The sequence below is a fragment of the Hypanus sabinus genome, chromosome X2 (genome assembly GCF_030144855.1).
Source record: "Hypanus sabinus isolate sHypSab1 chromosome X2, sHypSab1.hap1, whole genome shotgun sequence".
In the NCBI taxonomy this organism is placed as follows: domain Eukaryota; kingdom Metazoa; phylum Chordata; class Chondrichthyes; order Myliobatiformes; family Dasyatidae; genus Hypanus; species Hypanus sabinus.
Genome location: NC_082739.1, coordinates 30,248,378 through 30,275,692, shown reverse-complemented (window position 1 = coordinate 30,275,692; position 27,315 = coordinate 30,248,378). Strand labels below are relative to the sequence as shown.

At 39.4% G+C, this 27,315-nt stretch overlaps 1 protein-coding gene across 13 annotated transcripts in view; it reads right to left on the bottom strand.

Moving 5' to 3' along the window:
- Nucleotides 1–27,315, bottom strand: part of LOC132385221 (rho GTPase-activating protein 32-like) — a 556,026-nt gene that overhangs the window by 38,373 nt on the left and 490,338 nt on the right. For all 13 annotated transcript variants that reach the window (XM_059957165.1, XM_059957162.1, XM_059957163.1 and 10 more), the window contains 4 exons: nt 15,137–15,281; nt 14,139–14,221; nt 12,852–12,959; nt 12,188–12,333 (listed from right to left, as the gene is read on the bottom strand). In XM_059957165.1, coding sequence (XP_059813148.1) covers nt 12,188–12,333; nt 12,852–12,959; nt 14,139–14,221; nt 15,137–15,281 — 482 coding nt within the window. The remainder of the gene's footprint in view (nt 1–12,187; nt 12,334–12,851; nt 12,960–14,138; nt 14,222–15,136; nt 15,282–27,315) is intronic.

The following is a 27,315-nucleotide window of genomic DNA, read 5'->3' as shown; positions in this document are numbered from 1 at the left end:
ACAGGACTGCTTTGAATCGGTGGACTGGACTCTATTCAGGGATTCATCTTGGAACCTGGATGGGTATGCTGCAGTTGCTACCGACTTCATTAAAACCTGCGTGAATGAATGTGTACCTACAACGATTTACTGTACAGTCCCAAACCAAAAGCCTTGGGTGAACCAGGAGGTACGTCGTCTGCTGCAGACTAGATCTGTGGCATTCAAGTCTGGTGACACAGGCCTGTACCAGAAAACCAGGTATGATTTGCGGAGGGCTATTTCAAGGGCGAAGAGACAATTTTGAATGAGGTTGGAGGTGATATCAGATGCATGGCAATTCTGGAAGGGTCTTCAAGACATTACTTCCTACAAGCGAAACCCAGAAGCATGAATGGCAGTGATGCTTCACTACCACGATGAACTCAACGCCTTCTATGCCTGCTTTGAAAGGGAAAACACAACTACAGCTGTGAAAATCCCTGCTGCACCTGATGACTCTGTGATCTCTGTCTCAGAGGTCGATGTTAGATTGTCTTTAAAGAGAGTGAACCCTTGCAAGGCAGAAGATCCCGATGGAGTACCTGGTAAGGCTCTGAAAACCTGTGCCAACCAACTAGTGGGAGTATTCAAGGACATTTTCAACCTCTCACTGCTACAGGCAGAAGTTCCCACTTGCTTCAAAAAGGCAACAATGTGCCTCAGAAGAATAACATGGGCTGCCTTAACAACTATTGCCTGGTAGCACTCACATCGATAGTGATGAAATGCTTTGAGAGGTTCTCAACAATATATATAAGGCCACACCGGGAGCACCGGCCGCAGTATGCCACACCATAGGGGTGGGGCGCAACTTCACCTGTGAGTCGGCTGGTGTGGTATACTGCGTCCGGTGCTCCCGGTGTGGCCTTTTATATATTGGTGAGACCTGACGCAGACTGGGAGACCGTTTCGCGGAACAGCTACGCTTGGTCTGCCAGAAAAAGCAGGATCTCCCAGTGGCCACACATTTTAATTCCACGTCCCATTCCTATTCTGATATGTCTATCCATGGCCTCCTCTATTGTCAAAATGAATCCAAACTCAGGTTGGGGGAACAACACCTTATATACCAGCTGGGTAGCCTCCAACCTGATGGCATGAACACTGACATCTCTAACTTCCGTTAATGCCCCTCCTCCCCTTCTTACCCCATCCCTGACATATTTAGTTGTTTGCCTGTTCTCCATCTCCCTCTGGTGCTCCCCCCCCCCCCCCCTTCTTTCTCCTGAGGCCTTCCATCCCATGATCCTTTCCCTTCTCCAGCTCTGTATCACTTTCGCCAATCACCTTTCCAGCTCTTAGATTCATCCCACCCCCTCCGGTCTTTTCCTATCATTTCGCATTTCCCCCTCCCCCCACTACTTTCAAATCTCTTACTATCTTTCCTTTTGGTTAGTCCTGACGAAGGATCTCGGCCCGAAATGTCGACAGTGCTTCTCCCTATAGATGCTGCCTGGCCTGCTGTGTTCTACCAGCATTTTGTGTGTGCTGTTGTTTGAATTTCCAGCATCTGCAAATTTCCTCGTGTTTGCCTAATGTATCAATGTAGTTACAAAGAAGGCAAGACAGCAGCTATACTTCATTAGGAGTTTGAAGACATTTGGCATGTCAACAAAAACACTCAAACACCTCTATAGGTGTACCATGGAGAGCATTCTGGCAAGTTGCATCACTGTCTGGTATTGGGAGGGGGGGCTGCTGCACAGGACTGAAAGAAGCTGCAGAGGAATGTAAATCTGGTCAGCTCCATCTTGGGTACTAATCTACAAAGTACCCAGGACACCTTTAGGAAGCAGTGTCTCAGAAAGGCAACGTCCATTAATTAAGGACCTCCAGCACCCAGAGCATGTCCTTTCTGTTACCATCAGGGAGGAGGTACAGAAGCCTGAAGGCACACACTCAGCAATTCAGGAATGGCTTCTTCCCCTCTGCCATCCAATTCCTAAATGGACATTGAACCCTTGGACACTACCTCACTTTTTTAATATACAGTATTTGTTTTTTTGCACTTTTTTAAATCTATTCAATATACGTATACTGTAATTGATTTATTTATTTATTATTATTTCTTTTTTCTATTCTATATTCTGTATTCTGTATTGCATTGAACTGCTGCTGCTAAGTTAACAAATTTCATGTCACATGCCGATGATAAAAATAAACCTGATTCTGAAAGTTAGGAACAGGGCCTTGACCAGAAAGAAGAGTGAAACAGAAAAGGGTGGGAAGCATAGGGGTAAAAGAGTAGCTTATATAATGAAGGATGATTTTAGAATAAAATGGGGAAAGAATTTTAGCCCAGAAACCAATGAGTAGAGTCAGGTGGAGTTAATAAGAAGAGCTAAGACAAGAGTACAGGTGGGCTCCTTAACTGTGGTGATTCAACCAACAAAGAAAGGGCTTTGTAAGTCATGGTACAGTGGCAAATTTGTTTTCATCTAAACTTAGGTAGCCTAATTGGTAAAGGTATTCTAAAGGAAGAATTCATGAAATGCATCTAAGGTAATTTCTTTGAACAATAATCGTGCACTCAATGTAGAAACATGCTTTACTTAGGTCGTAATGAAATTTCAGGCACAGGGCAACAAATGTTAAGTCTTAAAATAAATTGAAGAGAATTACGTTGACATACAATGGCTAAAGCAGATTGGAAAATTAGTTTAAAAGGTACAATGTTAAAATCAAGAGCGCTTCCAACAGATTGGAATGCTGCAAACGTAACAAATCTAATCAAGAATGGAGGTACAGAATTAACTACCGGCCTATCAGTTGTCAGGAAAATACTGAAGTGTGTTGATAAGGCAGTGATAATAGAGCAATTAAAAGGTAATTGTGTAAAACAAATTTCTTCTTAAGATATAATTGCAGCTGTTTGACGATATAATTGCAGTTACCAGTGGCTGGACTGCAATTCAACTTCCAAGACACTTTTCAATAGGACACAAAGGTTACCTTACAAGAAGATCTTGATACTAATTTTCTGTGCTCATGATAATGGCAATACACAAATTTGGACAAAGGATGGGTTAATGAACAGAAAACAAGACATACGGATAAATGGCTCATTTTCAAGCTGGCAACTTGGAACTAATACAGTGCACTGGCTATCCAAAAATAGGTGGCATATAAATTGCGAGGACAGAGTATAAAGTCATTGCTGTTAGGAAAACGATTCAGATGTTAAATGAATGAACAAAAAGACAGCATGCAAATATGAGGTTATTCATTATGACAGGAAAAAGAGCAGAACAGAGAATTAGATAAACTGTGTGAAAGTGTTAAATGTTGGTGCTCAGAAGGAATCGGGGTTACATGAAGTTAATATTCAAGTGCAGGAAGTAATTTGTAAAGCAAATGGAAGGCTGGCCTTTTCTGCACCAGTGATGGAGGCTTAAATACTCGTTAGATCTCCCTATCCAAGGAGAAGACACACTTGACAGAGAGGTGATGCTGTAGAAAATCATGAAGTTAATTCTTGCGATGAAGAGGTTACCCTTAAAGGTTAAGCTTTCACTTTTCTTAAAAATAAGACCTGATCATATTAGAAAATGAAAGATTCTGAGGAGCAATTGCCATGAGGATATTTGAGAGATTCAAGAATATGGGGACAAGTTTTCAGGAGAAGAGGTTGAGCACTGAGGATTGATGTGGTGGAATTTCCTCTCAAATGTAAATACAGTCGGCCCTCCTTATCCGTGGATTCCGCATGTGTGAATTCAACCAACCGCAGATCGCAAAAACCCGGAAGTGCTCTTCCAGCACATGTTGTTCGAACATGTACAGACTTTTCTTTTCTTGTCATTATTCCCTAAACAATGCAGTATAACAACCATTTTACATAGCATTTACATTGTATTACGTATTATAAGTAATCTAGAGATGATTTAAAGTAAACGGGAGGACGTGCATCGGGATCGAAAAAAATCAGAAGTTCTCTTACTAGGTAAGTCGGAACAGGTACAACCGGTATTATTTAGTGTCAGTTAGTCAAACGTTTGTCTTAGTATATAGTATATATTTTACCTTTCTATGCATATAAGACACTTAAGAACGTATGATTCAGCACCTGGTTTGGGAACAGAAGTTCTCGGGACTCAGGACAGATCACTCCCGAGTGTGCTTTCCACTGTGCCGGGTTGATGTGAGGATCAAAAACCTTAAACCCCAAAGCCCAATAATTAAACCACTGCATTGCTTAGTAATAATTGTAGCTTTCATCGGGGCAGAGCCTTTCTCACTTTATCCTTTAAAATTGTTCCGATAATTGACCGATGTAGCCTAACACTTTTCCAATGACTGATGGTGTTTCACCTCTTTCCGATCACTTTATTATTTCCACTTTATTTTCAATCGTGATCGTGATTATTTTCGTGAACAGAAACACTGTGCATTCAGAGCTCTGGCGCTGGGTCCTAATGTTCACCGCACTGAGACACGTTAAATAAGGTCTAAAGTTCTGCTGGGTCCTAAGGTCCACCAGATTGAGACAGGTTGCATAAGGAACTTGAGCATCCACGAATTTTGGTATCCGCGAGGGGTCCCGGAACCAATACCCCGCTGATAAGGAGGGCCAACTGTATTTGAAATTTTCCCCACTCAGTGAAGCTGCAGATAGATCTTTTGAACAAGGTGGCAATTCAATGGGTTAAAAAAATGGAGATAAAACCAAAGATCGAGTCAGCCACAACAGCAGAGCAAAACTGAGAGTGCAACATAGTCTGGGTGTCTCAAACTATTTCTTATGTTCTACCTTCTTCTCCTAGCACCTTACACCCAGAGAGCTGATCTCTTGGCCTCTCACTCCCAGATAGTCTGATCTAATAACTTCTCATTCATGGACAGTCACAGAATCATAAAATTGTACAGAGACAGTACCATTCAGCTCTCCTTATTACAACACTAATCCCATTTGCCCATATCCCTCTATGCCCTTCCTATCCAAGTGCAAATGCTTTTTAAATGTTGCACTTGTATCTGCACCCATCACCTCAGCACAGTGAATGTTTGGAACAATCTGTCAGTGTGAAAAATGTACCCGCTCAGCCATGTGTGTTGAGGTGGGGGGGGGGGGGGAGAAGAAGGGGGGGGTGGGAGAGAGGAGGAGGGGTGGGGATCTTTAGAAAGCAAATAATGGGCTATTGGATGAATTCAGAGGGAAATGGATAGTCAATTTTTCAAATCAAGACCTTCATCTGGATAGTCACACAAGATGTTGGTGAGGACACATTTGGAATATTGTATTCAGTTTTCCTCACCTGAAAAAAGTGCAGAGATTTATGGAGATGTTACAGGGACTTGAGGGATTGAGTTATGGAGAGAGGTTGGGTAGCCCAGAACTTTTTATTGGAGCATGGGAGAATGAGAGATTATCAGACCATAAGATGCAGGAGTAGCTCTGAAAAATCATGATGTGCATAGATAGGGTGAATGCACACAGTCTTTGCCCCAGGGTAGGGGAATCAAGAACTATAGGACATAGTTACAAGATGAGAGGAGAGAGATTTAGTAGTAACCTGAGGGGAATTAGAAGAATACAGACTAAACGCAGGCAAATGGGACTAGCTTAGATGAGAATCTTAGTGAGCAAGGCTGAAATGCAGCATGACTCTATGACTTTTGTTGGGGGGCGGAGTTTCAAGATGGCGACGTAGACATCTGCCTTTTAGGCGCTCTTCATCTTTACAACTACAATCACCCTCACCCTTTAATCAAACCTTTTCATAGTTAATCATATGGGTTGTTACTTACGATTTACTTTTTTTTTCTAAAACAATATTTGATCTAATCTTTCTAAACTTAAAATGGCTACAGCTAAGAAATCATCTAAAGACCCTTTATCTCTCGATGCAATTTCTAATCTTCTGGATACTAAACTTGCAAGTTTGGAAAGCAAATTGGAAAGTAAAGCAGCAAATTTGGAAAGTAAACTGGCAAGTTTGGAAAATAAACTTACCACGAAAATGTCTGAACTTGAAGGAGTTGTTAGATCGCTTGATACCAAGCTTCAATCGCAGGCATCGGATATTCAACGGCATGAAGACAAGATCGTGACTCTTGAGAAGTTAATTTGTGAAAAAATACGTACAATTGAAACGTTGGAGAAGAAGGTACTGTCGACTGCTAGAACAGTTGATCAGTATAAGTTTAAAATTACCGATCTTGAAAACCGATCTCGCAGACAGAATTTGCGAATCATCGGGCTTCCCGAGAAAGTTGAGTCCGGTGACTTAACTGAATTTTTCTCTAACTTATTATGGTAAGTTTTCGGTGATGAAGCTTTGCAGGCTAAACCTATTATCGATCGTGCCCACAGAGTTGCAAGATTTTCGGCTACAGGTGACAAGCCACGAGCTGTGATTATTCGCCTCTATTATCTTCGGGAGAAAGAGCTTTTAATCCGATTAGCTCGTCAGAAAGGTATGATTTCTCACAGAAACTTTAAGTTTCGTATTGTTGAAGATTATTCATTTGATGTGATGGAAGCGAGAATCGCTTTTAAACCAGTGATGGCAGAGATTCATTCGATTGGACTTAAACAAGCTTTAAGATATCCAGCGAATCTCAGAATTACGTTGAATGACAACAGTCAGCGCTTCTTTAATACTCCGGAAGAAGCGAAGAAATTCGATCTTCTAGTATAAGTTGAACTATGTGTTATGTTGAAGAATTTTTGGAGAGAAGATGCCATTTCGTTTTGGGTTTTAACCTATGAAGCTGTGTTGTAGCTTCTTACTTTGGTCTATAGATCTGTTTTTTTTTATTATTATCATGGTTTATAGATGCTTTTTTAATTTTTCTATAATGCCTTTTTTCTTATTTTTTCTCTGTATTGGATATACACGTTTATATTTTGTGATAATGACTTATTTTTTTTAAGATGTCGTTTCTTCTTCCCATAAGACCTTGCTTTCCGTAAGCATTTATTTGTTTGCTTGTACTTGGAAATGGGACAAATGTTTTGGATTTTTTGGACTTTTTTTATACTGTAGTGACTATTGAATCCTTTTTTAATCCTATTTTGATGACTTTTTTAATTAAATTTTTTAATAGATTGAACTTACATTTATATTTTGTAATATGGTTTTTTCAAAATGTCGTTTCTTCTTCCCGTAAGTCTTTGCTTTTGAAATGTCATTTTTCTTGTATTTGAATATGGAATCTTTTTTTAAAGGTATATTACACTTTTTCAAACATTAATGTTTATCCTTTTTTATTAACGATCTTTTGCTTTACTATATTACTTTTTTTTCATTTTGATTGATATATATATATTTTTGCAACCCTGGACTTTAATCTGGGTGTTATATAGTTTCTTTTTATCTTTTCATGGAGTTGCCATCTTGAAATGGGGGTAATATTAGTATTAGTTTGTGCGACTGCCACTTGGCTTTTTTTTGAGGGGTTGGGGGAGGGGGTAGGGATCTTTTTTCACGCTTTTGCTTTTTATTTTTTTGCTTTTAGTTCATGGGCCGACTTTTAATTATTAATATTGGTGAGGTGTCATGTTCTTCGGTTGCTCCTGTATCATTATTCCTTCTTCCTGAATTATGGGTTATGTGTCTTTTTAACCTTTTCTGATATATACAATTAATATTGGCATGATGGACAAGTCTATTGATTTTATTTCTTGGAATACTAATGGTTTAAATCATCCGATTAAACGTAAAAAAATATTTAAAGTATTCCATAGACTAAATGCTAAATATTATCTTTGTACAGGAGACCCATATTAGGAATGAGGACAATCAACGCTTTTTTAGGTTCTGGAAGGGTCAACAATTTCACTCGAATTGTACCGCTAAAATTAGGGGTGTGTCTATTTTTATAGACCCCTCAATTTCGTTTATACATCATGAAATTATATCTGATCCACAGGGCAGATTCTTGTTGATTACTGGTTCACTTTTTAATCGAAAAGTGGCTTTAGTTAATATTTATGCTCCAAACTTTGACTGCCCTGAATTTTTTAAACGTTTATTTACTTCCCTTCCTAATCTAAATGAATATATGTTGATAATGGGTGGAGATTTCAATTGTTGTTTGAACCCTTTGATGGATAGATCTAAACCTATTTGAATTCTTCCGAATAGATCAGCTTTACTTATTAATTCTTTTATGGTCGATTCGGGAATTACTGAAATATGGTGGTTTTTGAACCCTAAAGATAAAGAATTTTCGTTTTTTTCACATGTATATCATAGTGATTCTAGAATTGATTATTTCCTTATTGATCATCGTTTATTAACAGATGTTACTGATTGTAAATACGATTCTATTGCCATTTCGGATCATGCACCTTTGAAGTTATCTATCAAGATTTCGGACTCTTCCATTAATACTAGATCTTGGGAGACTCAACGCTACTTTGCTTCAAGATCCAGAATTTATTACCTTTATAAAACAGCAAATTGACTTATTTTTTTCAACAAACTATACCGAAGAAATTGACAGAGGAATACTTTGGGATTCTTTTAAGGCTTTTATTCGTGGACAAATTATCTCATATTCCGCTGGTAAAAGAAAACAAAGATATTTAGATATAGCTTTATTAGTGGATAAAATTAAAGAAATTGATAAGATTTACTCCGTGACTCCCACCAAAGAACTTTATAAGAAGAGAGTTGAGCTTCAAATGGAACATAGCTTATTATTATCTTCTTCAATTGAGAATCAATTAATTAAGACCAGGGCTCAATTTTATATTCATAGTGACCGAACTGGTAAATTGTTAGCTAACCAATTAAAAGCTATTTCGACTAAGCGACAAATTATTAAAATTCGTAAACAAGACGGTAATTTGACTACTGATCATAAAGAAATCAATAATGCTTTCCAAGATTTTTATAAATCTTTATATCAATCAGAATTTGATGGCGATCTGTCTATGATGGATAATTTTTTTAACAATTTGAATATTCCCAAACTGACAGATGAAGATTGAAGTTTGTTTGATGCTCCTATTTCTATGGCTTAAGTAGGAGAGACTATTTCATCAATGAATTCAGGGAAAGCTCCTGGTCCTGATGGCTATATTATAGAATTCTTTAAAACTTTTTCTTCTTTGGTTTCCCCTTGGTTATGTGAAATCTTTAATGATGCATTCATTAAGAAGAGATTACCCCAGTCTTTTTATGAAGCTACTATCTCTTTAATTCTTAAAAAAGATAAGGATCTTACTTTATGTGCATCTTATCGCCCTATATCGCTACCAAATGTAGACTCTAAGATTCTTACAAAAATTTTAGCTATTAGGTTAGAAAAGATACTATCACAGATTATTTCAGGAGATCAAACTGGTTTTATTAGGAACCGATATTCCTTTTTTAATGTTAGAAAATTGATTAATATAATTTATACCTCTCCACCCACAAGCTCAGAATGTGTTATTTCATTAGATGCTGAAAAAGCTTTTGATAGAGTTGAATGGACATACTTATTTAATGCCTTGAAAAATTTTAATTTTAGCTCTAATTTTATATCATGGATTAAATTAACATATTATAAAACTGTTGCTTCTGTTCTTACGAATAATTACAGATCCTCTTTTTTTCAATTATCTCGTGGTATGAGACAAGGTTGTCCCTTAAGTCCTTTATTATTTAATATTGCATTAGAACCTTTAGCCATTGCTATTCGTGAATCTCCTAATATTTTTGGTATTACCCGTAATGAGAAGTTATACAAGTTATCACTTTATGCTGATGACTTGTTGTTATATATTTCTGATCCTGATAGGTCTATTCCCGCTATTCTATCCTTGTTGGTTCAATTTGGTAGTTTCTCTGGTTACAAACTAAATTTGGACAAGAGTGAATTATTTCCTTTAAATGCGCAAACTTTACTGAATGACAGGATACCATTTAAAGTTGTTACTGATAACTTTATCTATTTAGGTATAAAAATTACCAAGAAATATAAAGATTTATTCAGATTGAATTTTTTACGTATGCTTCATCAAATTCAACAACTTACAACCAGATGGTCTCCTTTATCCTTATCATTAGTTGGTCAGATCAATGATATTAAAATGATGATTTTACCGAAATTTTTATATTTATTTCAAGCCTTACCAATTTTTATTCCTAAATCTTTTTTTGATAACATTGATTCAAAAATTTCCTCATTTGTGTGGCAAAATAAAAATCCCAGATTAAGTAAAAGACAGTTACAGAAATCTAAAAAGGATAGTGGTTTAGCTTTGCCTAATTTTAGATTTTATTATTGGGCGAATAATATTCGAAATTTAATATATTGGAAACTAGATTTAGACTCACCATTGTGCCCACAGTGGGTAAATTTAGAATGTAATGATGCACAAGGATATTCGTTATTCTCTGTTCTTGGTTCTTCTCTCCCTGCTGATTTAGTTAAATTCAATAAACAGATATCTAACCCTATTGTCAAACATACATTACGAATTTGGTTTCAATTTCGTAAGTTTTTTACTCTGAAAAACTTTGTTCTTGATAGCCCTATCTTACTTAATTTTTTTTTAAACCTTCTTTAACAGATCAAGCTTTTAGCATATGGAAAAGGAAAGGTATAATATGTTTTCGTGATCTTTCTTTTGAAGGTAGTTTGATGTCTTTTGACCAACTTTCCAACAAATTTAAGTTACCTAAATCTAATTTTTTTAGATATTTACAAATTAGAAATTTTTTATATAAAGTTTTACCATCCTTTCCTAATTCAACTTTGATAGATTTTTCAGATATGATTTTTACTTTAAATCCCTGTCAGAAGGGATTGGTGTCTCTTATTTATAATATGATTATGAAGATACAACCAGAAATATCAGGTAAAATTAAACAGGAATGGGAAAAAGAACTTCAATACAATATATCAACGGAAAAATGGGGAAAAATTTTACAAATGGTTAAGTCTTCTTCTATATGTGCTAAACATGCTTTAATACAATTCAAGGTCGTACATAGAGCTCATATGTCTAAAGATAAGCTTGCTCGATTTTACTCTCATGTTAACCCTCAATGTGACAGATGTCATTTAGATGTGGCTTCATTGACCCACATGTTTTGGTCATGTCCTACCTTACATAACTATTGGAAGGACATATTCGCTACCATTTCCTCAATTTGGAATATTGATTTACAACCTCATTTTATCACTGCAATTTTTGGTATACCAAATGAGGATGATAGTCGACTTTCCCCTTCAATTAGACGAATGATTGCCTTTGCGACATTAATGGCCAGAAGGTCTATATTACAAAATTGGAAATCCTCCTACCACATTTCAGTGGTTCTCTCAAACTATTTCTTGTCTGAGTTTAGAAAAGATTAGAAGTACTATTTTCGATTCATCAATTAAATTTGAAGAAACTTGGGGACCGTTCATTCGACATTTTCATATGAATTAATTTGGCTGCTTCCAGACCTTTTCTCTTTTTATTCTTGTTTTGGTATGGAGTTCCGGAGTTCTTGACACTATCATATACATATAAACTATTATTATTGCCCATGTTTAGTTTAGGTTTATTTTTTTTACATATATATTTTTTCTTGCATTTTTATATATTTTTTTCTTTTGTTGACTATTCTTAATCCCTTTCATGTATAATCAATATAGGTTAGATTGATTATTATATGATCTTTTTTTTGCCGATAGTTTAATAAGATATTGTTATCTTGTTATTAATTTAACTTTAAGTTTAATGTACTCGTAACCTATTTAATACAATATTATGTTATGTTTTTTTTATATATGAAATTCAATAAAAAGATTGAAAAAGAAAGAAAGACTTCTGTTGGTCAAAGATGTATCAAATTCAGATTAAAATTAAACACTAACCGAGCACCAATTATCATTTTCCAGAGTTCCAAATTTCTAGCATCCCTTGAATGTGAAATATTCCTAAACTGTACTTTTAAAAAGCCTGATCCTAATTTAAACTGCTTCCAAAGTCCTCATCCCTCTAAGCACCAAAAAACACTTCCCCATCTTGAAAATGTTGATCAGATCAACTGCAGCACTCAACTCAAGGATCACCTACCTTTCTGTAATTTATTACTCTACAAATTTATGCTGAAACACCTCCTAGCACAATGCATCATACTGAAGTACGATGTCCAAAATTGCTTGTGTGCTTACAGTGGTTTGACGACGTATGAACTCACTGAATGGTATGGGGGAGTGGACTGAAACGTACCTGCTCCCTCCCGGATTACAGAGCTAAGCTTGGAGCTGAAAAGGACATCCACATGATTGAGAATGAACTCGACAACCACAGACTGAATCCGAACCTCCATGAAGGCAGCGGTGCCACTGAAGCAAGCCGATTCGATCTGCCGGGACCTGGGAAGAGAGTCAAATCAGGAACAGTTACAAAGGGAAATAAGCTGATGGTCTCAGTAACAATGAGTGAGTGAGTGTGAATACGAGTGCAAGTGAACCAACAGCAGAAACTCCACCCTCCACCACCCTACTTCTAAACAGAGATCCCAGTCATTTACTCCCAATAATCCAGTGGAGACTTTTGTCACTTTGCACATGAGAAACATTACATTCATAGATAACATCACTGGTTGGCAGCACACAGTTAAGAAAGGAAAGGGAGTCACTTCAACTCATCACTTGCTTTAAATACTGTATGTGTAAAGATAACCTCGTCAGTAATCTTGCGGGCTAACCTCTATACGTTTCTAGATGAGTTTCACTACCCTGTTATAGCTCTATCTGTCAGAAAGGCTATCATCTGGTGTTGGCAACAACTGGCATGGTGATCAAGGCAGTCAGTTTTGGTACAGAGCAGTGGTAGTACTGCAACTTCTGTACAATGTGCCTCTTGAAATTATCAGTATAGTTGATCTTACCTCAGAAGGTTTGGAGCCCAGACAATAGCCAGGTTCTTGGTGTGCATGTTAGTGATGTAACTGTAGGTTGCCAATTGAGCCAAATGCCTCATCAGAAATTCGAGAGTCCTGGACACCAATAAAACAAGTTATTTAAATTTTATCACAGTATCTATATGGGGAAAAAAAGCTGAAATTTCACATGTACAACAGCAGCATTTCATCCTAAAATTGCTAAGGCAGCCAATTGAAAACATGTAGGAAAGTTACAGGAGTGATGTGCGTTAATCCAGTGATGTTAATGCAAGTCTGTTTACAACTTGGAAATAAGTGACAAAGGGAGGTGAGGGAAGTAGTACACTACGCGCAAACCGCTGGTACACAACTCGTGTCAACTGTCGTGAATAGAAATTGCGTGCAACAGTGTCCCAAGTGAGCAGATCCAAGGAACACCGTAGAGTTTTGATGTGGTAGAGATAGTTGTGTAACTCGCATAGTGTCACAGCTGGCTAGAAAAGCAGACCCAATGCCCAAACCTACCCGTGTCACAGCAGTTAACTTTCTCCATTTGTGTGCTGCAACTGTATTTTCTGTACCAGAAATTAGAGATACTACTCCCACTTTAAAAAGGAACACAGAGATTTTAATCCATTTGAAATTCAACCTCCTTCATATTTCCCAAAACAGATAGAACAGACATACAGGAGTTGGGGAGATTTGGTTCATCACCTAAAACACTCTATAGATTTACCATGGGGAGCATTCTGACTGGCTGCATCATCATTTGGTATGGTGGGGGGCGGTACTGCACAGGATCGAAGTAAGCTGCAGAGTTGTAAAATTAGTCAGCTCCATCATGGGTAATAGTCTCTGTAGTATCCAAGACATCTTCAAGGAGCAGCGCCTCAGAAAAGTGGCTTCCATCGTTAAGGACCCCCACCGCCCAGGACATGCCCTCTTCTCATTGTTACCACAGGAAGGAGATACAGGAGCTTAAAGGTACACACTCAGTGATTTAGGAACAGCTTCTTCCCCCTTGCCATCTGATTTCTAAATGGACATTGAACCATGAACACTACCTCACTACATTTTTTTTTATTTCTGTTTTTGCAGTACTTATTTTAATTTAACTATTATATATATATTTATTATAATTCAGGTTTTTTTCTTTCTATTTATCATGCATTACATTGTACTGTTGCCGCAAAGTTAACAAATTTCTCGACATATGCTGGTGTTATTAAACCTGATTCTAATTCTGAAATACACTGGCGTGTTCAAAGCGTTCATCAGTCTATGTACACATACCTGTAATGAGGAGGGGGCAACTGCTGGATGACATCATAAATTTTAACCAAGCGATCCTCATCAGAAGCCACTGATACAGAATCCTGCAGGACACAAATGGTCAAATGAAATAGGTAGTCATGGAGCAAAGAAGATAGCTCTCTCCAACGCTAATGAACTGACCCTCCCTCCTCATCAGGAATTCCAGTGTGGGCATGGGTGAGAGTAAAGGCTAAGGGGATAGAGTTTTACATTGTTTCTATGTATTACACTGCATATGAATAAGTGCAAACACCAGAAGTCGTTATAAATTTGAAACCAGGTTGGAAAATTAACTGAAGAGACATTAATTGCTGTGGCAGGGGGCTGTAGCTATTTTCCTGTGGTATTTTTGGTCCATGCCTAAGATTCAATGTTAGGTGTCAGTGCTCCTCCAGATCTTTGAGGCATTCTCATTCACTGGCTGCACCATTTGCTCACAAAATCTGTTAGTTCAGGAAAGTGCAATCTATTTTACTTTTTACACTTGAACTGTATCACTGAAATCAATAGAATCAACTTCATTCTACTTGCTCTGCTATGACATATACAATTACCAAGGACATTTCATCCACTGAGAAATAATAATTTCTGCTCAGTGTATCTTGCGTAAACACACACAGATGAATGATCTGTCTGATGTAATGTTGGTTTTGCGGTAAATGCTGGCCAGAGCATGAGTATTCCACTGCTAATGTCATAGATGTCTGAAATCACACAGGTACTACCCTTGGCTTGGATTTGGGACAGAGTATGACAGCATAAAAGTGATGGCCACAGAGGAAAAGCAAAATATGTCCAGCAAGCCTGCAGTGAGGCAGCTTCTCTGAACAAAGTACAAATCAGCAGCCAGGCCCACACTGGGCCAATGATGATCTGACTGCTGTGCTATGGAGAGGCACAAAATCACTGCCAAATACATTATACAACCATTAACCTCTGAATGTTGCTTCCACCATTCTCATTGTGAAAGTACTTACTGAAAACTTCTCATATAATTGGTAGGTCAGCAGTGGGTTAGGTAGCTCTCTGAAGTAGAGTTTGCACAGGGACCCAACACAATGGATATCCTGGAGGTAGAGATCCTTTGTCAGTTCGGGAATCTGCTCAGAGTCAAATTCGTGCCTTAAAGAGAAATCAAAAAAAGCATCCAGTGAGGAAGCACAGGCAGAGGGATGATAAACAGTCATACTTCACTTGATCTTCCTTCCACACTGAACTCTGCCATGGTTATAGCAGTGATGGGGTGCCTCAGGTAGTCACTGGTAATTACATACACCAAGCACTTCAGTGCATAGCTGCTCTTTATCCTTAGAAAACAATCCCTGAATCCTTGGGATATATACTTAGTGACTCTTTGCTACATTTCCTCTGAAACATACATTTTTTTCTTAGATAAAGAGATCAAAATAATACATAGTCCAGGTACAGTCATACCAAAACTCTAATTAACAGCAGTGGGACTTCTTTACCCATGAAGTCCAATACTTTCTTCATGAAGTATACCTATCACATTTGTTCTCTTAATTTCATACTTATTATTTCTTATGACATGTACAAGGACATCCAAACATATCTGAAAACAATCATTCTCCACCAACTTACTATTTCATTAGTTATCTGTACTTCTATTTCTTCCTATTCAAATAGTGATTTAGAATTTCTCTACGATATTCCATGTATCCTGAACCCGTTTAATTCCCTGATCTGTCTACATCTTATTCCAAGATTCTGCGTCCTCAGTATTCATCTTCCCATGCAGATTTTTACTGTCTGACAGCATGGATATATTTCACTCAGATCCTTCAAAAACATCGCTGAAATAAATCGTAAGTAGCTGAGACGTAAGCACTGATACCTGCAGCATTTTGCTTGGGTTTGCTCACACCAAGGTGAATTTCAAAAAATTGTGGCCAAGTTGAGAACAAACCAGTCAGAATTTTGGACAAGTTAATACTGAATTTTTATTTGAAGTGGTAAATTACAGCTTAACAGGTATATTAATTTGCGGGTGGCAGAAGAGCCTAGGCTACAGTAAATACCGTTGAGCTTTTTCAAATATTTTCCATCAAACCTAAGAATCCTCCCTATCTGTAGCTACCCCTTTCAAAATCCAGGTAGTAAGCCAACACATCCAGGAAATGCCTTGGCTCTGAGTCAAATGTCTCCAAAACTATTTCTAGGCGATTCTAACTTACTTTCTCACACGTTGCTTGCATCCGACTATTTGCAGATATTTTAAACCTGTGATTCCCCAGAGGTGTTATGCAATGAAATTACTAATTCTCTACCTCACCAAATTATATTCAATTTGACATAAGCTAGTTCCTAATAACTTCCATAAAAACATAAGCTAAAGGAGCAGGATGGCCGCAGTTTCATTCCTCAAGCTTTTCAGTAAAACCAAAGAACTCATTGAACTCTACACCAGTTGTTCACTTTCCTTGTATGCATTTACTCTCTACCAGGACCTGTCTCTGCCAATCATAGCTTTGAATGTATTCAGTGTCTACCTCGACTGCTCTCTGGGGTAGAGAACTCCAGAGATTCACAAACCTGAGAACTTACTCCCCTTCTCTGCTTGAAATGAGTTACCCCTTATTCTGAAGCCTCTGTAGACTCCCATAGGAGAATAAGCATTCTCTCAGCATCTACCCTGTCAATCCTCCTCAAAATCTTATAGCTTTCATCAAGATTGCCCACCAGGAGCACATTGGAGTCGACAATGTTGTGATCTACCTGCTGAACAGAGCCTACTTACATTTAGATAAGCAGGACAGCACAATGAGCATCATGTTTTTTGATTTCTCAAGTGTCTTCAATACCATACAGCTCTCATTGCTGCGGGAGAAGTTCCGTTCAATGCAGATTGGCACTTCCATTGTATCCTGGTTAATGGACTACCCAACTGGCAGACCACAGTATGTGCAACTTCAGAGCTGTGAGTGAGACATGGATATAAGCAACACTGGTGCCCCACTTGACTCCCTTCCTGTTCACCCTGTATACCTCAGACTTTAGATACAACACTGAGTCATGTCATTTGCAGAAATTCTCTGATGACTCAGCAATTGTTGGGTGTATAAAGGGTGGTGGGAGGATGAATACAGGGCCCTGGCGTAGGACTTTGTCAACTTCGTCAGAGTGGACAGCTATGTGTGGAGCCGAAAGAGATGGGGGAGATTTTGAAGAATTTTTTTCTTCGGTATTCACTAAGGAGAAGGACATTGAACTGTGTAAGGGAAACAAGTAGAGAAGTTATGGAAACTATGACGATTAAAGAGGATGAAGTACTAGCGCTTTTAAGGAATATAAAAGTAGATAAATCGCTGGGTCCTGACAGGATATTCCCTAGGACCTTGAGAGAGGTTAGTGTAGAAATAGCAGGGGCTCTAACAGAAATATTTCAAATGTCATTAGAAACGGGGATGGGACCAGAGGATTGGCATATTGCTCATGTGGTTCCATTGTTTAAAAAGGGTTCTAAGAGTAAACGTAGCAATTATAGGCCTGTCAGTTTGACGTCAGTGGTGGGTAAATTAATGGAAGGTATTCTTAGAGATGGTATATATGATTATCTGGATAGACAGGGTCTGATTAGGAACAGTCAGCATGGATTTGTGCGTGGAAGGTCATGTTTGACAAATCTTATTGAATTTTTTGAAGAGGTTACGAGGTAAGTTGATGAGGGTAAAGCAGTGGATGTTGTCTATATGGACTTCAGTAAGGCCTTTGACAAGGTTCCGCACGAAAGTAGGTTAGGAAGGTTCAATCATTAGGTATTAATATTGAAGTAGTAAAATGGATTCAACAGTGGCTGGATGGGAGATGCCAGAGAGTAGTGGTGGATAACTGTTTGTCAGGTTGGAGGCCGGTGACTAGTGGTGTGCCTCAGGGATGTGTACTGGGTCCAATGTTGTTTGTCATATACATTAATGACCTGGGTGATGGGATGGTAAATTGGATTAGTAAGTATGCAGATGATACTAAGGTAGGCGGTGTTGTGGATAATGAAGTAGGTTTTCAAAGTTTGCAGAGAGATTTAGGCCAGTTAGAAGAGAGGGCTGAATGGTAGCGGATGGAGTTTAATGCTGCTAAGTGTGAGGTGCTACATTTTGGTAGGAATAATCCAAATAGGACATATATGGTAAATGGTAGGGCATTGAAGAATGCAGTAGAACAGAGTGATCTAGGAATAATGGTGCATAGTTCCCTGAAGGTGGAATCTCATGTGGATAGGGTGGTGAAGAAAGCTTTTGGTATGTTGGCCTTTATAAATCAGAGCATTGAGTATAGGAGTTGGGATGTAATGTTAAAATTGTACAAGGCATTGGTAAGGCCGAATTTGGAGTATTGTGTACAGTTCTGGTCACCGAATTATAGGAAAGATATCAACAAAATAGAGAGAGTACAGAGAAGATTTACTAGAATGTTACCTGGGTTTCAGCACCTAAGTTACAGGGAAAGATTGAACAGGTTAGGTCTTTATTCTTTGGAGCGTAGAAGGTTGAGGGGGGACTTGATAGAGATATTTAAAAGTATGAGGGGGAGAGATAGAGTTGACGTGGGAGTCAACTCACGTCAACTCAACTTTTTCCATTGAGAGTAGGGGAGATTCAAACAAGAGGACCTGAATTGAGAGTTAGGGGGCAAAAGTTTAAGGGTAACATGAGGGGGAATTTCTTTACTCAGAGAGTGGTAGCTGTGTGGAATGAGCTTCCAGTAGAAGTAGTAGAGGCAGGTTCAGTATTGTCATTTAAAGTAAAATTGGATAGGTATATGGACAGGAAAGAAATGGAGGGTTATGGGCTGAGTGTGGATCAGTGGGACTAGGTGAGAGTAAGCGTTTGGCATGGACTAGAAGGGCCAAGATGGCCTGTTTCCGTGCTGTAATTGTTATATGGTACAATCTGAATCACCTGCAGCTCAACATCAATAAGACAAAGGAGATGGTGATGGACTTTAGAAAGACTAAGCTCCCTGCTACTATTGATGGTGAGAACCGACAAGTACCTGGGGCTGAACCTGGATGACAGAATTGAGCGGAGCACCAACACAGAGGGCCAGAGTTGCCTCTACTTTCTGAGGAGACCAAGGTCCTTTGGAGTATGTGAGCCGCTCCCTCACACGTACTACCAGTCTGCTGTCATCAGTAGAATTTTCTCTGCGACTGCGCAAGCGCGTGACCTCAGAGTGCGGAAGGCTTAAAAACAACACTGCCATATCCAGCGGGCAGCAGGGTAGATGGTGCAGAGGCGGAAACGGGAAGAGGCTTCCTGCGACCGTTGAGTCTTATAGTAAAGGGTTAAGTTACAGATTTATTTATTTAGTAATAACAGTAGCATTAGAGGTATGCATCTAGGATTAGTGTTGTGCTTGGAGTGCCAGATGTGGGGACCCTGGGAGACGCCCAGCCTCCCCAAGGATTACATCTGCCCAAGGTGCATTGAGACGAGGCTCCTTAAAGTACGTGTTAGGGATCTGGAGCTTCAACTTGATGGCTTTCAGCTAATTAGGGAAAGAGAGGAGGTGATTACTAATACCTATAGGGAGATAAGTGAACAGCATCTCTGTGACAGTCCCCCTCAGAAATCGATATATTGTTTTAGATACCGTTGGGGAGGTTGACCTGACAGAGGAAGACCACAGCGAACGGGACTCTGGCACTCTGCCCAGTGCCGTGATCACAACAGCAAGAAGAAATGCAGTAGTTATAGGGGATTCCATCGTGAGGTGAACAGACAAGAGATTCTGCGAGCCGGACAAGAATACCCGAATGGAGTGTTGCCTCCCCGGTGCCAGGGTACGGGATGTCTCGGATCGGGTCCAGAGTATACTGAGGAGAGAGGGTGAGCAGCCATAAGTCTTGGTACCTGTTGGTACCAATGACATAGACAGAAAAAGAGAGGAGGTCCTGAAGGAAGATTACTGGGAGCTAGGAAGAAAATTGAAAAGCCGGACCTCCCGAGTACTAATCTCAGGATTACTGCCTGGGCCACATGCTAATGAAGGTAAGAATAGCAGAATTAAGCAGATGAATGTGTGGCTAAGTAACTGGTGCAGAAGGCAGGGCTTCAAATTCTTGGATCATTGGGATCTATTTTGGGGGAGGTATGACTTATACAAAAATGATGGGTTACACCTGAACTCAAAGGGTATTAATATCCTGGTGGGATTGTTTAATATAGCTGTTAGGGAGGGGTTAAACTAAGTTGGCAAGGGGAAGGAAACCAGGGTGTTAGGATCGAGGAAGAGGAAAATAGAAATAAGTCAAAGACACGGTGCAGCAAAGATGGCAAGGAAGACAGGCAGGTGAATAGACAGGATAATTTGCTGTGCGATAGAAATATAGCAAAATCAGTAACAGATACTGATCTAAATGCACTGTACTTAAATGGAAGCAGCATTAGAGATAAAGTGGATGACCTTGTTGTACAGCTACATGTTAAAAGATATGACATTGTGGCCAACACTGAGTCATGGCTAATTGATGGATGTGATTGGGAGCTGAATGTCCAAGGATACACAGTGTATAGGAGAGATAGGAAGGTAGGGTGGCATGGCCCTGATGGTAAGCAACGATATCAAATCACTAGAAAGAAGGGACATAGGATCAGAAGAGGTAGAATCCTTATGGGTCAAGTTAAGAAATGGCAAGGGTGAAAAGACACTAATAGCAGTTATATACAGGCCTCCGAACAGCAGCTGGGATGTGGACTACAAGTTACAGCTGGAAATAGAAAAAGCATGTCAGAAGGAAAATGTCAAGATAATTATGGGGGATTTTAATATGAAAGTGGATTGGAAAAGTCAGGAAGGTACTGGATCTCAGGAGAGGGAGTTTGTAGAATGCCTACGGGATGGCTTTTTGGAGCAGCTTGTCCATAAGCCCACCAGGGGATCAGCTGTTTTGGATTGGGTGCTGTGTAATGAACCTGAGGCGATTAGGGAGCTAGAGGTAATGGAAGTAGTGATCATAATACGATCGAGTTCAGTTTCAAATTTGAAAAGGAGAAGCTGGTATCAGGTGTATCGATATTTCAGTGTAACAAAGGAAATTACAGTGGTATGAGAGAGGAACTGGCCCAAGTTGATTGGAAAAGTAAGCTAGATGGAGGGACAGTAGAGCAGAATTGGATGAAATTCCTTCAAGAAATAAGGAAAGTGCAGGAAATATATAGTCCAAGAAAAATGAAAGTTGTGAATGGAAAAATGGCACAAATATGGCTAACGAGAGAGGTTAAGGCTAAAATAGAAGCAAAAGAGGCAGCATACAAGGAAGCAAAAATTAGTGGGAAAACAGAGGACTGGACAACTTTTAAAAACTGACAGAAAGGAACCAAGAAAGTCATTAGGAAAGAAAAGATAAATTATGAAAGGAAGTTGGCAATTAACATAAAAAGGATGCTAAGAGATTTTTTTTAAATATATGAAGAGTAAAAGAGTGACACGGGTAGATATAGGACCAATTGAAAAGGATGCTGGAGAAATTATAATGGGTAACAAAGAGATGGCAGAGGAACTAAATGAGTATTTTGCATCAGTCTTCACAGTGGAAGACATTAGCAACATACCTGATAGCCAGAGGTCTCAGGGAATAGAATTAGGTACAGTCAAGATTACTAGAGAGAAAGTGCCTGGGAAGCTAAATGGGCTAAGGATAGATAAGTCTCCCAGACTGGATGAGGTGCACCCACGGGCTCTGAAGGAGGTGGCTTTGGAGATTGTGAAGGCATTGGAAATGATCTTCCAGGAATTAATAGACTCTGGCATGGTTTTGGAGGACTGGAAGGTCACAAATGTAGTTCCGTTGTTTAAGAAAGGAGGGAGGCAGCAAAAAGAAAATTACAGACCTATTAGTCTGACATCGGTAGTTGGAAAGTTATTGGAGTCGATCCTCAAGGACGAGGTTATGAAATACCTCGAGGTGCATGATAAGATAGGCCCAAACCAGCATGGTTTCATGAAGGGAAGATCCTGCCTCACCAACCTATTGGAATTTTTTGAGGTAATCTCAAATAAGATTGACAAGGGAAAGGCTTTGGATGTTGTGTATTTGGATTTTCAAAAGGCCTTTGATAAGGTGCCACATAAGAGGCTGCTTAATAGGATGAGAGCCCATGGAATTACAGGAAGGATATTGGAATGGGTGAAGCATTGGCTGATAGGCAGAAAGCAAAGGGTGGGAATAAAGGGATCCTATCCTGGTTGGTTGCCGGTTACTAGTGGTGTTCCGCAGGGGTCGCTGTTGGGGCTGCTTCTTTTTACACTGTATATCGATGATTTAGATTATGGATTAAATGGGTTTGTGGCTAAGTTTGCGGATGACACCAAGATAGGTGGAGGAGCAGAAAGTTTGGAAGAAACGGAAAGGTTGCAGAGAAACTTGGTCAGTTTAGGAGAGTGAGCAAAGAAATGGCAGATGAGATACAATGTTGAGAAATATACGGTTGTACATTTTAGAAGAAGAAATAATCAGGCAGATTATTATTTAGATGGGGAGAAAATTCAAAAATCAGAAGTACAAAGGGACTTGGGGGTCCTCATGCAGGATACCCTAAAGGTTAACCACCAGGTTGGATCGGCAGTAAGGAAAGCGAATGCTATGTTGGCATTCATTTCAAGAGGAATAGTGTATAAGAGTAAGGAGGTGTTGATGAGGCTCTATGGGACACTGGTGAGACCTCATTTAGAATACTGTGTGCAGTTTTGGGCCCCCTATCTTAGAAGGGATGTACTGATGTTGGAGAGAGTTCAGAATAGATTTACGAGGATGATTCCTGGAATGCAGGGGCTAACATATGAGGAGCATTTGTCAGCTATTGGGCTGTATTCATTATAGTATAGAAGAATGAGAGGGGATCTCATAGAAACATTCTGAATGTTGAAAGGGTTGGACAGAGTAGATGTGGAAAGGCTGTTTCCCTTGGTGGGTGAGTCCAGGACAGGAGGCCACAGTCTTAGAATTAGAGGGCACCCATTTAAAACAGAGATGAGGAGAATTTTTTTTTAGTCAGAGGGTCGTGGATTTATGGAATTTGTTGCCACATACAGCTGTGGAGTCCCGATCACTGGGGGTGTTTAAGGAGGAGATTGATAGGTATCTAATTAGTCAGGGTATCAAGGGATATGGGGGAAAAAGCCAGAAATTGGAACTAGATGGGAGAATAGTTTAGCTCATGGTGGAGTGGCAGAGCAGACTCAATGGGCTGAATGGCCTACTTCTGCTCCTTTGTCGTGTGATCTTGTGGAGTGCTGGGGCAATGACATCAACACTGGTGATACCAACAGGCTCAATAAAATTATTAGAAAGGCTGGCTCTGTTACAGGACACACTGGAGGCTGTGAGAAAACAAAGGACCCTACGGAAAATCTTGGCAATTCCAGACAATGTTTCCCACTCTCTGTATGCCACCTTGGCTGAACAGAGGAGCACTTTCAGAAACAGACTAAGACAATTGCGCTGCTCCAAAGAGCACGATACGAGGTCATTCTTACCCTCAGCCATTAGGCTCTATAACGAGTCAAACTATAGCAAGGGAAGTAATGACCCCCCCTCCTGTAAAATTGTTTGTGGTAACTTATCTTTGGGACTTTCTACTTCCCTTGTAATATTTATATATGTGCACTTGTAATACTACTGTGACACTGTAATTTACTTTGGGATCAATAAAGTATCTAAGATAGTTTCTCATTCCTCTATACTAACTACAGATGTAACCAGTTCAAACTTCCTTCGTACATCAGCCCTCTCACCCAAGCAATTAACCTGTGAACATCTGCATCATCTCCAATGTATGCATATCTCTCCATAAATACAGACTAAAACTGTGCTTAGCATTATCAACACTAAATTATACTGCACCATATTTTTATACTCCATTCTTCTCACAGTAATGACAAACATTCTTAATTATTTGCTCTGCCCACAAGCTAAAAATTTTGTGTCCTAGGTCCCATTGTATGTCCACATTCTGTAGTCTCACTCCAATTAAATACACAATACACACCATAACATCTTCAGAAATCTAGACGATAAGCTTTGGGACACATTTTCCCTCATTCCTATCAGTTTCCTTGAATCTTTGAATGCAACAATGGTGTATGGCAGTAGCTGGGGAAGGTACTATAGAGAAATCTGGGCTGCACAGCACTCCAAAAGCAGGGGCTAAATCAACCGAAAATTTTTGAGGTATTACTCAGCGATCTAGAAACAAATCATACATTATTAGACTAAAAGACTACACTTTATTAGACTACACCTTGAAAATGCAACAGCAGCATTGGGCAGAGTCACCATGAGCTGATGAAAGGGAAGCCATATATAACAAATTTGTTTTTGGTGGATGCAGCCAGTGGAATAGTTCAGCACAAACAAATTGACATGGTATATTTTGACTTTCGGAAGGCCACACAGGAAATTATCAAATAAAAACTGAGCAGAGACCTAATGGGTACTATATACGCATAAATGGAATTTTGCAATTGGATGGAAAACAGAGTTGGAATATGTTTGTTAAATAATTGATGTTTGAGAAATAAGCAACTCGGGTTGCTTTACCTGCTTGACACCTTGTCACATCTTCCTGTCACAAGTACAAAGCAGAAATACTTGCTGCCTGACTGCAAAACCAAATCACCACTCTTTCACAGTGACCTGTCACAAGACCGTGGTCTTGTGGAATACCATGGTCACAACATGGCAGAATAATGACTCAGCCTATGGAATTTCAGCTAGCTGGCAATAGCAAGATTGCAGGTGACTCAATTTATGGTTAGATTTTAACACAAGGGACCTGTTGAACATTTCTAGGACAGCATGTTTCACTGCAGGGATGTGAGCATTGAAAGATCTAAGAGAATGGGCCTGAGGTCAAAGGAAGAAAGAAACAGCAAAAAATTACCACACAGCCATTCAATCATGTTCAGGTCACTCTGAAAGCACTAAACCTTCCAGGACTAAACCTTCAGCTTGTCAGATCATTGCTCAGCAAAGTCACATCCAAGTACTTCCATGATTACAGCCTCAACTATCCTTTCAGACTAGAAGTTCCAGACTCTACCACCCACTGGATGAAAATATTTTCCCTAATCTCCCCTCTGATTCTTTCTTATATTTGACTATTAGTTCAAGAGCAACATACCCTCAGGTGTCTCCTGAACTGCCATGTGTATATGTACGTGCGCATAGTGACACATAACCATTGCTGTTTTATCGATACAGTAAGAAGTTTTTAAAAGCAGCAATTGGCTGTTTTAAGTTGGTGTTTGGTTCTGAATGAGCCATAAGATCATCTTGTTAATTGTTGACGATCCACAATTCATCTTTTTGTTGGCAGGGCTTGGCTGTATTTACAGCTGCAATTTGTATTGATAGAGAGGGGGCGGCTGGTGAGGACAGAGGAGAATTTCAAAAAGTTGGAATTGACCCCTGTCCTTCAATTCAATTAGCAGTTGAATTGAATTGTACAATGAGAAAGGGACTCAGACTCAGCTGAGTTAATTGTCAAATACACCAGGGTGCAGTGAACACAGAAGATCATTGTGGTCAGCGGTCAGTAGAGCCCGCTGCTGAAACCTGCTGTTCATGAAGCAGCATCCTTGTGGATGTACCATCGCGATGTCCACTGTTGCTCAAGTTCCAACAGCCAGAACTTGAGCTCATCCAGTTGGAGACACTTCCTGCACCTGTCTGTGTGGGACACTTCTAGCATTTACAGCTTAAAACAATCAATAAGATTATTTAAACATATGTTCAGTATCTACCCTCGTGACACTAGCAAGCCTGGAACTCAATAGATAAAGAAACTGCAGAACAAATAAATAATTTTAAAATAAACCTTGAAAATCAATACTGTGAATGAAAGAACAAATGTAAAAGCAGATTTTATTTACATGGCTCATTTATGCAGTACAAACAGGATTATGTGACTATATTTGTATTGTGGCAAAAGTGGATGCTTTGATCCGCTGAGAACTTGATAAGATCACAACACGATAGTTGCCAAGTATCATGATGGACAGACCCTAGTGCGAAAATGGGTCTTTTAGCTGGCTGGTTTTGATAAGCTTACCGTTGTAAATTACTTTAATGGACAGAGGTTGAAAATGTTTTACTTGACCCCAGACCTTCCATTCAAATGTATAATAGTCTCTATGTCTTATGGTCTTATAGTAGGATCCGGGATCATCCATGATGGAGTGGCGGAGCAGACTCGATGGGCTGAATAGCCCAATTCTGCTCCTATGTCTTAAGGTCTTAAATATCAATTGAATCAATGTATAATCAATATTTTCTCAACAAGGCTGTATAAAAGATCATTGTGGCCACTGGGCCTGCAAGTTCACAGCCAGCTACAGTTACACATTATTAGCTTCAGCAGAACAAGGAGGGTGTATTCCTTTGCCCCATCAGTTATATCCCTAGTTTATGATGTAATGCAATAAATTAGGGACTTAGAACCATAGAACACTACAGCCCAGAAAACAGGCCATTCAGCCCTTCTAGTCTGTGCCAAAACTTTATTCCATTAGTCCCATTGACCTGCACTCAGTCCATAACCCTCCAGACCTCTCCAATCCATGTATCTACGTATCTTCTGATGGAGCCAACTAACTTAGAACCATAGAACATTACAGTACAGAAACAGGCCTTTTGGCCCTTCTTGGCTGTGCCGAACCATTTTTCTGCCGAGTCCCACTGACCTGCACCTGGGCCATATCCCCCCAAACCCCTCTCATTCATATACCTGTCCAAGTTTTTCTCAAATGTCAAAAGTGAGCCTGCATTCCACACTCCCACCACTCTCTGCGTGAAGAAGCTCCCCCAATGTTCCCTTTAAACTTTTCCCCCTTCACACTTAACCCATGATCTCTGGTTTTTTTCTCCCCTGGCCTCAAGTGGAAAAAGCTTGCTTGCATTCACTCTATCTATACCCATCATAATTTTATATACCTCTATCAAATCTCCCCTCATTCTTCTACGCTCCAGGGAATAAAGTCCTAACTTATTCAACCTTTCTCTGTAACTCAGTTTCTCAAGTCCCGGCAACATCCTTGTAAACCTTCTCTGCACTCTTTCAACCTTATTAATATCCTTCCTGTAATCAGTTGACCAAAACTGCACACAATACTCCAAATTCAGTCTTACCAATGTCTT